The following is a 13,067-nucleotide window of genomic DNA, read 5'->3' on the forward strand; positions in this document are numbered from 1 at the left end:
TCAAATATATCTCTCCATTAATCAATCATCATCATATCATTTCTCCATTTTCTCCACCCTCTATACATTCGGTACCAACTTTCTCTGCTCACCTCAGTTGTAGTTCCAACAGTGCAGTTACTTTCCCTGTGTCTGTGAAACCACGTTTTCCACTGTGTTTGTGATTTTTTTTTCCATCTTAGGGGAAGCTGGGCAGGTTAAGGAAGCCCAGATTTACGTTCGCATTTCGCTCTGAGTTTATGTGTCAGTAGAGATGACTGGTATTCAGTTGCTCATCCCCTGCAGGTGTCTCTTCTCTTCAGAAGGAATCCTTTACCAAAATTCTGCCATCCGTCTCTCTTCTCCAGCTCCTTCGGCCCTCTGTCGCTGACCCTTCTATAATATTTACTCCCTTACTCTGTCCCCCATTGTCGCAGCGGCTTACCCCTTCCCCACCCTCAGTCATCTCCTTCCATCTCATCTTGTACCTATATTTTTATACTGGCAAAGGAGCAGGTTCTTGAATGTCTTCTTGAATGTGGCGTTGCACAGTGCATAACAAGCTGGGTTGATGGTAGAGTTGACATAGCACAGCCAGTAGCCAATTGCCCACACAGTGTCAGGGACACAAGACTGGCAGAAGGTTGAGATCAACACCATGACGTTATACGGCGTCCATGTGATGATGAAAGCCAGCAGGATGGCAAAGATAGTCTTGGTCACCTATCGAGAATGTGAAGAAAAGAGAGGAAGAGTGAACGAGAGAACAGGAGCATCAAAAAAACAGTATATTCTCTACAAAGCCATGTCTTTCATTTCACTGTGGTATGAAAATCTGTTTGCTGGGAATTAAAAATAGTTTGATAGTTTGAGATAATGCACAATCCACAAGAGTGAAAACTGTGTCTGTGTTTTTGCAGTCAGAAAATGTGTTATTGTTGTTGAAAAAAATGAAAACTACATGCAGACCTGAAAGACTAAATCTGAAGTATTTACCTGTGTATAGGTATATATAGACGTGTGTGTGTGTGTGTGTGTGTGTGTGTGTGTTAAGATTAGAATAAAAACTAGTCTCAAAACGCTTTACCACCAAATAATAGAGCCAAGAATCAAGTTGCTGTTCTTTTCATCGGCGGGCGACCTGTGCTGCCTTGGAGCCACAGCCTGAGGTAAAGATTTCAGACTATGAGCAGTTGTTGGTTGAATTTTTGACAACATGATGCAACACCACCTAAATACTTTGTGCACAACATCCTGCTGCTGTCCACCTCGTGTTATAATCTCAGCATCCAGCAGGTTGCAGCTCACAATAGAAGGAAATGGTTAGTTTTGTCAACTGATTTCTGAAATAAAAAAAGACCAGATTGGATTTATATCCGTTACATGGATATCTGGGCTAAGAGTCCCTCTTTCCTCTGTTAGATATGTTGGTTAATCTTTATACACAGATATCTGCATATGGATGCAGATAAATTAAATAAAAGCTAACAAGAAGCTAAATCATCGTGTGATTAGTTTACGCTGCCTCTTTTACTCTTCCCACGGACTGCCCATTCAAAATGATTAAAAAAAAGGATCCTAGATTAGAGTAGAAGATCCAAGGTATATCAGATGTGGGGGCTATCCTTTATTGTTGTGTACTTATCTCACAGAAATATGTGACATGACCACAACTTCTCAACAACACATTACTTGGTGGTGTTAGAATTACATGCCTGCACCATGAAAACCATATGTTATATATGACCACTGGAAAGTACCAGTGCACCAGACTTTTGTAGTTATTGTAATAAGTAACGTGGTTAATATTGGTAAATCATCGCAGTTTGGTTAGGTTTAAGCCCCTAAAACAAAAGGTTTAGGAGAATAACATGATTTAGGTAAAATGCATTAGTTGTGTAAATATGTAAATGAAGTTATAGCATGTATGTATATGTATGAATGAGAGGTGTGTTATGTAAGTTAGTTTATAATTGTAACTGAAAATAAGTCAGATTTGACTTTTGGTCTGAAGAGTTTCTTAAGACTTTGAGGTAATTTCATATATGTCTGTGAGGTCAGTGCGGTCTGAACACAGCCTCAAAGTGTGTTCAGACTCTATGTGAAGTCCGTGGAGAGATGCAGTAAGGCTCAAATTATCCCGGAGAGGAACCCACTGAAGTGAGGAGAAATCCGCACTTATCCTGGGGTTCTGTGAACCTGCTTCATAAAGTATGAACAGACAAAGAGGGAAGGGAGACAGGGAAATAACAGAAAGAACTTAAGCTCATGCTAAGTACTGAGATCAGTCACAGCCTGAGCTGAACATCAAGTGTACATTATGTAGAATTTTAACTTTTGCTTATAGCTGCGCTTGAGATAGACAGGAGCCTTCAGAAAGATAATGATAAAGTCTTATCTTTACTTCTTTAAGCTGACCTCCACTAAGAGGTACCCCTAAGGCAGAGGGCAGAAAGCCCTGACTGCTGACTGAACAATAAGCTATAATGTCATCCATTTTTATTCTGTCATTGGCAACAGTTATGCTTTGTGATTAACAAATGTATTGCATGGCTAGGGACAGTGTGTGTCAGTATCTTGAACTTAAAACAGGGTCATATTTAAAACTGAGAGATGTAACAATGTATCTGTGTGCATTCTGAGACAACTAGAAATACGTAACTGATTTCAAATCCTCAGCATCTTGGAACAAAATAGCTGCACACCGACCCTCCCCCACCCCCAGCTGCTGCTGCTGTGGCTCCGCGGCTGTGTCTCTCATTCGATCTCATTCAATTCTGTACACAACCACTGACTGACAACCTCGATTAGCTTTTGCGCTGCTGTGTTAGCTCAATAGCTTAAATGATTATGTCTCACGGCAGCAGCTCTGACTTGTTTTCCAGCTCGGGTTTGCTCACCGAAAGGGTTCAAACAAAGCTTGGATTAACAACACACAAAGAGGGAGCGCGGTGTCATTCCCTGCTCAGATCACTACTGCTTCACTGTGTCTTTACATCGCAAATAGTTGTTAAATGCAATATTAATGTCCTTAATGGTGTATCGAAAACCTTTCAAATACATGCACTGTTACTTTAAAAGCTCAGAGGAATATTTCCAAATGCCATGTGTCATTCTGAACAGTAATTAAGTGAAGAGACCGCAGCACAAAAGCAACTTATCTTTGAAAACAGCTGCTCTATAGCTTTCACGCAGTGGTGGACTTGGCTGTACACCAGCAACATATGATTCCAGACTTATGTTTAAGGGTCAATGAAAATTACATAAGTGTAATTTACCATGTTATTTCAACTGGAAGAACCAATGCGTTCCAAACATGCACTGCAAACTATGAACATTTAATCCTGAGAGTGATTTCAGAGCATCCAGAAGAGACGGCATCCATCCCACTTTGGACAGAGCTGCGCTCTTATCTAGAAATATGGCGAAGTTTATAAATCCTAAAACTTGACAATCCAGAGTCGAGACCAGGAGGCAGAGCTGCAGTCTTACACAGTTCTCTGCTCCTCCATTAGAACATTCACCCACCCAACATCCCATAGAGACTGTGTCTGTCCCCCAACCACTCAGATCATTTAGATCTATTAAGTCCAACAAGAGAGGAGTTCAGCATAAACCACCATTGGCACTATGAAACAGGACAGGAGAGTGAAATGTGGACTTTTAAACATCAGATCTTTGCCATCCAAAGCTGTTATAGTAAATGATCTGATATCTGACCACTGTATTGATTTATTGTGTCTGACTGAAACCTGGCTACGTCCTGAGGAATATGTTAGCCTTAATGAGGCCACTCCTCCCAGTCATACTAATACTCACATTCCCAGAGATTCTGGACGTGGAGATGGAGTTGCAGCAATCTTTAACTCTAGTTTAATAGTCCAACCTAGACCCAAACTTAATTATAACTCCTTTGAAAGCCTTGTGCTTAGTTTTTCACACCCAACCTGGAAAACTCTAAAACCAGTGTTGGTTGTCACAGTGTACCACCCTCCTGGTCCATAATCTGAATTCTTAACTGAGTTTTCAGAGTTTTTATCAGATTTAGTCCTTAGTGTGGACAAAGTGATTATAGTAGGTGACTTTAATATTCATGTGGATAATGAAAATGATAGTCTCAGCACTGCCTTTGTCTCACTTTTGGACTCAATTGGCTTCTCCCAGAGTGTAAATGAACCAACTCACTGTTTTTACCACACTCTTGACCTTGTTTTGGCTTATGGTGTTGAAATTGAACAGTTAACAGTCTTTCCACATAACTCTATTTTATCAGACCATTACCTGTTAACATTTGATTTCTTGCTACTGGACTATGGCCTATATGACAGAGAGGTCCTCACTAGATCCTTATCTGATAGCGCTATTGCCAAATTTAAGGAGGTGATTCCTTCAGTATTTCAGCCTGTGTGTCCCTGTGCTGGGGATGACCCCCATGCTAATCTTAGCCCCTCCCAAATTGATTATCTGGTCGATAGTGCTGCAGGTTCACTGCGAATGACACTAGACTCTATCACCCCATCTAAAAACAAGAGAATTAAAGAAAAGAGACAAGCTCCCTGGTATAACTCCCAGACACGTGAGCTTAAGCAACTTTCACGAAAGCTAGAAAGGACATGGCGGGCCACCAAATTGGAAGAATCCCGTTTAATCTGGCAAGATAGTCTTAAAACCTATAGAAAGGCCCTCTGTAATGCCAGAGCAGCCTACTACTCCTCATTAATAGAAGAAAATAAAAGCAACCCTAGATTTCTTTTTAGCACAATAGCTAGGCTGACAAGGAGCCAGAACTCTATTGATCCTTGTGTTCCCTTAGAGCTCAGCAGTAACGACTTCATGAGCTTCTTTAATGATAAAATTCTAACTATTAGAGACAAAATTCATCACCTCCTGCCCTCAACAGGGTCTGGTCCAACTTCAAACCTAGGAACCATAGAAACAGCTGTTACACCTGATGTGTATTTGGACTGTTTTTCTCCAATTGATCTTGCTGAATTGGCCTCAATAATCTCCTCAACATGTCTCCTAGACCCCATTCCTACTGGACTACTTAAGGAGGTCCTGTCCCTAATTAACACGTCCTTACTGGATATGACAAATCAGTCTTTACTAATAGGCTACGTACCACAGTCCTTTAAAGTAGCAGTAATTAAACCTCTCCTGAAAAAGCCTACTCTTGATTCAGGTGTATTAGCTAACTATAGACCTATATCCAACCTTCCCTTTCTCTGGATCCTATCCTGGAGAAAGTCGTAGCTAATGAGCTGTGTAATTTTCTAAACTCTAATAGTCTATTTGAGGATTTTCAGTCAGGTTTTAGAGCGAACCATAGCACAGAGACAGCACTGATGAAAGTTACAAATGACCTCTTTATGGCATCAGACAGAGGACTTCTCTCTGTACTGGTCTTGTTAGACCTGAATGCTGCTTTCGACACCATTGACCATCACATCCTGTTACAGAGACTGGAACAGTTCATTGGTATAAAAGGAACTGCATTAAGCTGGTTTAAGTCCTATTTATTAGATCAATTTCAGTTTGTACATGTTAACAACGAATCCTCTGTCCACACTAAAGTTAGACATGGAGTTCCACAAGGTTCAGTGCTTGGACCAATACTTTTTATCTTATATATGCTTCCTCTTGGTAATATTATCAGGAAGCACTCCATTAATTTCCACTGTTATGCAGATAATACACAATTATATTTATCAATAAAGCCAGATGAATCCAATCAGTTGGCTAAACTTCAAATCTGCCTCGAGATGAGCAGCAACTTTCTGCTGCTAAATTCAGATAAAACTGAAGTTATTCTGCTTGGCCCCAGACACCTCAGAGACACCTTTTCTACCAACATAACTGCTCTGGATGACATTACTCTGGCCTCCAGCTCCACTGTGAGGAATCTGGGAGTCTTATTTGATCAAGATTTGTCCTTTAACTCCCACATTAAACAGATTTCTAGAACCTAACCCTTTTCCATCTACGTAATATTGCTAAAATCAGGCCCATCATATCCACAGATGATGCAGAAAAATTAGTACACGCATTTGTCACTTCTAGGTTGGACTATTGTAACTCATTATTATCAGGCTGCCCCAATAAATCGTTAAGGACTCTCCAGCTGGTCCAGAATGCTGCTGCTCGTGTTCTGACGAGAACTAAAAGAAGAGACCACATTTCTCCTGTACTGGCTTCTCTTCACTGGCTTCCAGTAAAATCTAGAATAGAGTTTAAAATCCTTCTCCTCACTTACAAGGCTCTTAAGGGTCAGGCCCCATCATATCTTAAAGAGCTTATAGTACCGTACTACCCCACTAGAGCACTGCGCTCCCAGAATGCAGGCCTACTGGTGGTTCCCAAAGTCTCCAAAAGTAGTGCAGGAGGCAGAGCCTTCAGCTATCAGGCTCCTCTCCTGTGGAACCTCCTTCCAGTTTGGGTTCGGGGGGCAGACACCCTCTCTACATTTAAGAGTAGACTAAAAACCTTCCTTTTTGACAAGGCATATAGTTAAGGGCTGGATCAGGCCTTAGCCCCTAGTTATGCTGCTATAGGCTCAGACTGCCGGGGGACTCCTATGGTGCACTGAGCTCCTCTCTATTCTCTCTCCTCCTCTTCCTCTCCATCATTATGTCCCATGTCAGCCAAATGTCTGCCTCTAACTTGCTATCCGGAGCCTTTCTGTGCTTTCTCATCTCTCAGGTTCCTGTGGATCCTGGTCCTGGTCCTGGTCCTGCTGATGTGGTTCTCTGCTTCATGAATCACTGCTGCGGATCGTCGGCCACTCGTCATGTTTTTCAATTATATCATACTGCTAATCTTTTAGTCACATTCCTATTGTTAGTGCTATAGTCACTGCTAGTATGTTGGTTGCTGTTTGTGTTGTCTCTCTCTCCCTCTCTGTCTCTGTCTCTCTCTCTCTCTGTCCAACCTCCACCCAACGCGAACCCTTACAGAAGCCGCCCACATTGAGCCTGGGTCTGTTCGAGGTTTCTTCCCGTTAAAGGGGAGTTTTTCCTTGCCACTGTTGCTCAATATAATATAATATCTGATGCTGCTCATGTGGGGATTCTTGAATCCTTAATTTTGAATTCATGAATCGTTGGGTCTCTCTCTAATTAAAGAGTTTGGTCTAGACCTGCTCTTCAAAGCGTCTTGAGATAACGCTGTTGTGAATTGGCGCTATATAAATAAAGACTGATTGATTGATTGATTGAGAGCAAAAAAACACTACCATTTCAAGTGATGCACAACCATGCATCAGTACATTTTATAATGTTTATCCACTCATGCTTCATGTATGTGCAGTGAATTATGACATACTTTCTTTTCTCTGGCAGCCATTTGTCTTTTTCTCTTCACTTGGCTTCTAGCAATGCTCGCAAACTTTCTCGCCACAGTCCTAGGACGGCTGATCGGGATTGAATGCCTCTCAGCTCCCTCTACAGGGGGGACAATCTCTATAGCCGTGATGCACTCGTCCCCGGCCTGCTTTGTTACAATCTTTATCTTGGACCACCTCGAGGATGGATTGTTCTTGAGCTCGGCAGGGTTGGCTGTTGTCATAGCAACTGGATTGGGATTTGTTGCAGCCTGAAACAAACCCAAGCAAGTTTTGTTAGGAACTCGTAAAGCCACCTGTGACCTGTTGTAGGGTGCAGGAAGAAGCATGAAGTCAGGCAAGTAAAAGATTTAAATTCAATGAAAACAGATAAAGTGCTAGAAAGAGCACTAAACACAGACTGTGTTAAAGAAGTGGCTGTAGCGTGAAAAAGTGAAGCCAATGCGGAGGTGCCTTAAACCTTAAATCTTTCTAATGGCCCACAGGGGGGGTGACTGTGCTGCTTCTCACTTGATTTATTACATCAGTAAATATTTTCCTAATGAGTTTACGGTCTCAGTCCCTAGCTTCAACTCTTTTCAACACAGCGTGTGTGTTTAGTAAATCACGGTCTCATTTAGAATACAATAAAGCAGGATAGACTTTAGGGTGGAGCTACATTGAGAGGTTTTTCTCAACTGTGAATTTAAACAAAATATAAATTCCCTCCAATAGCTTTTGGCGATCTGAATATTGAAGCATACGGCAACAACAGAAAAGGAAAAAAAGAAGAAACACAAACCTCAGATATCACTTTGTTATTGGTATTGTCCTTTGGTTCTGTGGGGGGGATAAAAGCTGTGGACGAATCGTTGGAGCTCTCTTTTTCCTCCTAAATAGATAGATAGACAAACAAACTATGAGCCTTTGTCTGAGCAAAATGTGTTGGCCATATTAAGCAATGAGTCAGTACCTGTGCGAGTCCTGGACTGGGCTGTGCTGGAGGCGGTGGCTGAGCTGGTTTTGGTTCTTCTGCTCTGCCATTCTTCACAGCCTCCAGCGCGGTGGTAGTTGAGTCCAGACTGAGTTTCGGGGTGGAGCGGGGGCTTGCCTGAGGACTGGTCTCATTGTTATTGTTTTGCTTCAACAGGTGACTCTTTATCAAACTCGGTGTTCTGGAAAAAAACCACCCAGAACATTAAAGAACACCATTTTCATTTTCATTTTTCATTACAGACTGTGCTTTGGTGTAAAAAATGTGAAATCCACAAGTGGATATTACTATGCATGCATGCAAGTGGCTAAATTAAGAAAAGGCTTGTGCATCATGATTTCTATTTTGTCATTTGTTGTTTTTGTCTCATTCATTTATTAGTAACATGTATAACACAATTTATTCATCGCTTTGGTGCTCTTACTTTATTCCCTTCTTCTCTTTCTTCTCTGGTTTGTGTTTGGAGACCCTGCTCCTGGAGGCCAGGGAAATGTGGATGTACAGGACTGTCATAATAACGACAGGGAGATAAAATGCTGCTATGGCTGTCCCAAATGTTACTGCGGGGTTAGAAAGGAACTGTAGAAAAAGAAAGAAATAAGAAACCCAGAGAATGTTTAAACATATACATTTTCTATATGCACTGAGTAACCAGTTTGTTAGGTACACTTGTATGATCTATTGCAAATCCAAGGCAACATATGTTAGATCATATGTTTTAATCATAGAGTTAGTGGTGGTGCCTCACATTAAAGGTGTTATATCATGTACATATCTATACATATTAACTAGGACTTTTGAAGTACTTGCTCCCAATCACTGACCCGACCCCAACTCCTACTGAGAACGCATTTTGACAAGTGCAAATCAGCAACTGTTTTTAACCAGGAAGCTGAGGAACTTTGGCTTAAGCCAACATATACGTGAAGTGCCATGCAGAAGCCAAGTTTAAAACATTTCATGGTTTAACATAACAGCATTGTATGGCACACAAACAAGCTCTCCAAAATTGTTAACATTGCAGGGAAGGTGATTGGCAAGTCACAAAAGAAACTTTGAATCTTTGAAATAAAGTGAGTATATCCTGCCAATCTGCGCTATTGTAATTGTAAATAGCATATTCTATATGTTTTTAATTGTGCTCCACGTTATGTGTGGTGTTTGTACTTTTGCTGTACTTGGACACCCTGAAGACAATTTTCCAAAAAACTTTACACAAAATAATGTAACTCTATCAATCTAAATACCTTAACAATAACATTTTGTCAGGGCTTCCACATAAAAGCTTATTCTTGAAATTAGAAACCGAATGAACACCAGAAACGAAATACCATCAGACCAAGATCACTCACAGCATCCAGAGAGACCCTTGACTGCGACCTGTAAGTTGTGGGTAATGTAATAGTGGAAAGCCTCATTGGTTGGTCAGTTCTGCAGTCTAGCAGACTTGCTGCATCATCCAGTAGGGGTTCATGACTCACGGTACATTATCCCTCACCTGGCTGTGTGAGCGGTGATGACAGTGGTATCCAATAGACCATAATGCTTGTGGGTTTGATGATGTTTTTACTGATGAGGAACTGATTATTGAAGTCTATTTTTTCATTATTAGTTATAATTACTTTATATAAATTTTACGTTGTTCTAATCACAATTTGAAAATAGAGGTAAAAGAATAACGCAGAAGGTTGATTTTGATTGTTTCTTTTTGCTGTAGCAAGTTTTAATAATTTTTAAGTTCATATCTTATATATACTTACACTTATACTTCACACAGTACATGAACTGTTTCACCAGAGAGGAGAGGACCCTGGACTCTGGACTCACTTGGTGCAATAATTTACCTCTGTGTAATAATTTGTAATAATAAGTTTTAATACATAATTTTTAAAACATACTTTTATATATTTATATTTTTACTTTTGTGTTTGAAGTTTACTCTTATTCTTTTGGAGCTGTGTGTAACAAAAGCAATTTCCCCCTGGGGATTATTAAAGGAATTCTGATTCTGATTCTGATACTATATTTCTAGTGAACACCTTCGTGCGTGTCTGTCAGTACTAATGAAGTTAGCCTCGTCGGTAGTAGCAGTGATGGACCAGAGTTCAGTGGATGCCAAGAGAAAGATCAAGGAGGACATTACCTGCTTATTTGCCTAAAGGATCATTTAAGTTTCACGGACTGTACCTGAATATAACACTCTCCAGGTGGCACCGTTCGCTGTCCAACGATGAATTGCCAGAACAAGATAGCAGGAGCCCACAAGATGAATGACATGATCCATGCCGCTGCGATCATTAACCCTGCCATCTTGGTTGTTCTCCTTGCAGGGTACGTCAGCGGTTTGGTCACACAGAAATAGCGATCAAAGCTGATGATCAATAAATTCATCACCGAGGCGTTCGAGACGACATAATCTAAAGCTAGCCACAAGTCACAGACCACTGGCCCAAGCGGCCAGTAGCCGACAATGATATATACTGTGTACAAATTCATGCTGAAAACACCGATGATCAAGTCAGCACATGCTAATGAAAATAAGAAATAGTTATTGACAGTTTGTAGGTGCCGATTTACTTTGATGGACAGCATGACTAAAATATTTCCTGTGACAGTCACAAAGCTCAGAGATCCCGTAACCAAGGCAATAAAAAACATCTCCAGAGCTTTATAGGGACTTCCTGCCCCCATTTCATCGTCCAAAGGAGAGCAAGATGTTGTATCGTTGGTGGACATGTTGCATGAGGTGTTGGAGAGTCCATCAGCTGATTGGTTGACCAGTGAGCCTGAAGGAAGAAAGAGGAATGTAAGAAGTCAGACAAAGGGAATCATGGCATCATCATTATGGCCGATGTCCTGTGATTTAATTACAATTTACTGAAAATGTCCATATAACTTAAAAGGGTTCTTGTTTTCTTCTAGGGGAGGAGGCAAGAGGAGTCATTTACTGATGTCCTACAGTAGATAGGTTAGCAAAAGTATAGGAGGAGGTGTAGGAGAAGTGATCTGTGAGTATGAAAAGTTTACATTTCTTGGCTATAATCTCTGCTAAATTTAAGTGATAAATTATAAAAATTCTATTCAAATGAACATTTGTGACTCTTTATCTTATGCTATGATACTCTAATTCACCAGTAGAGGGAAAATGGCATGGATTGAAGGCAGTGATTGACATAAGAGAGCGCAAGAAGTAGAACATGCAACAGAAGATAAATTAATTAGTGTAGCAGTGTAATAATAAAAGAATTACGAATTGTAGTTTCCTGTATACACCCAACTCTACACACTTGAGCTGTGCATTGCTTTTAATGTTAAGGAGCAGAAGCACGTCCACATTCATTAGCAAACAGTTCCAATATGCATGTAGTGCAGTGACCAATGTAAGCAGTAGGATGAAATTAAGAACAAGGGCATGGTAACCTTAATAGCAGAGATTCAGGTACAATACAAATGTACTTCAAGTTACTGCAAATAATAATAATAATAATAATAATAATATGGAAAATGGCACTGCTTTTCTCTCATTGCCTGGACATCAGAGGACTATCAGAGGGCTGGTGTTTATACCACTGGATAAGCCTGACTGAAGTTCCTAATCATGAGTCATGTAGCTTATTTGTGCTGATGATTTCAGCTTGGTATAATATGAGCTTCAGCTCAGCCCTCTCACTCAGCAGAGAAGCTTTTTTCCTTAGAGATTCTGTACACAAAATGTTTCTGACTTTGCTTTATGTGCACTAGAACACATATTTCACACTCTTTGTTTCTCTGCTACTGTTACTTGAATCTGATTAGTTCATCGTTATTTACATTAAACCGTGGATTCACAAACAGTAGCCATCCTTTCTGGTTGTACAATCATTAAAGATCCTCCACCTCTACTTTCAAATAATGGCTTGTTATTTTCCACTTTGTGTCTGATTGCTTCTTGATTTTATCCGATCAGATTGTTCCCCTCCTATATCATATCAGAGGTCTATATCCTGGTGGACAAAATGGACTATTTGTTAGAGAGAATGGGTTAACGTTGTATTGTACCTGTTGATTATATCTATGTGTGTCAGGTCTTTTTGTCCTTTCTGTCATCATAGAGTTTAATTATGTTACTTGATTAAAAAAGTATAATATGTAAATATTAAGATCCTTTACTTACTAACACAACTGTGTTAATGTATTATAAGTAAATTGAAGAATAGAATGAAATAAAAAAGTCAGTGAAAGTACTGCATTGAAAATGTTACTTAAGTAACAGTAAAAGTATATTATAATCAGGAAAATGCACTTTTTGAACTGAAGAATAATTGAAACTAAAAGCACTCAACTCAGACTATGTTTTGTTAAAAGACATTTTAATTCATTTTATCATTATTACACATGCAGGATTTTACTGTTGTAGCTGTATAGGTGGAGCTCATTTTGAAATGTTTCGTATAATGACTGCAACTGATGATCATTTTCATCGTGGATCGGTCTGTTAATTATATCAAATGATTGTGAGAAAACTTAGTGGTTATATTAGTAAAAACTATCAATAAAAATATGTATGTATTAAGTCATTAACAGAGAGTAGCAGAAATGAAAAATAAAATCTTAATGAGAATGTATTAAGTCTATTAATCATGCATCTCATAAATCATTACACAGCTAATCACAACACATCTGACTCGGTATAGACAAGAATATTATATACCTATAGCTGAAATTAAATGCTCAGACCTTTCTAATACATCAAGTCAGAATGGTAATCAAACATATTCTGGTGTGTGTGTATTGCAG

General features: G+C 39.8%; 1 protein-coding gene across 1 annotated transcript in view; it reads right to left on the reverse strand.

Moving 5' to 3' along the window:
- Nucleotides 1–456: 456 nt before the first annotated feature.
- chrm4a (cholinergic receptor, muscarinic 4a) overlaps nt 457–13,067 on the reverse strand; it is a 39,007-nt gene continuing 26,396 nt past the window's right edge. Inside the window, exons 2-7 of the mRNA XM_070855693.1 lie at nt 10,479–11,077; nt 8,716–8,870; nt 8,271–8,472; nt 8,100–8,189; nt 7,300–7,569; nt 457–702 (exon numbers count right to left, since the gene is read on the reverse strand). Coding sequence (XP_070711794.1) covers nt 457–702; nt 7,300–7,569; nt 8,100–8,189; nt 8,271–8,472; nt 8,716–8,870; nt 10,479–11,077 — 1,562 coding nt within the window. The remainder of the gene's footprint in view (nt 703–7,299; nt 7,570–8,099; nt 8,190–8,270; nt 8,473–8,715; nt 8,871–10,478; nt 11,078–13,067) is intronic.

The sequence above is a fragment of the Pempheris klunzingeri genome, chromosome 24 (genome assembly GCF_042242105.1).
Source record: "Pempheris klunzingeri isolate RE-2024b chromosome 24, fPemKlu1.hap1, whole genome shotgun sequence".
Lineage (NCBI taxonomy): Eukaryota > Metazoa > Chordata > Actinopteri > Acropomatiformes > Pempheridae > Pempheris > Pempheris klunzingeri.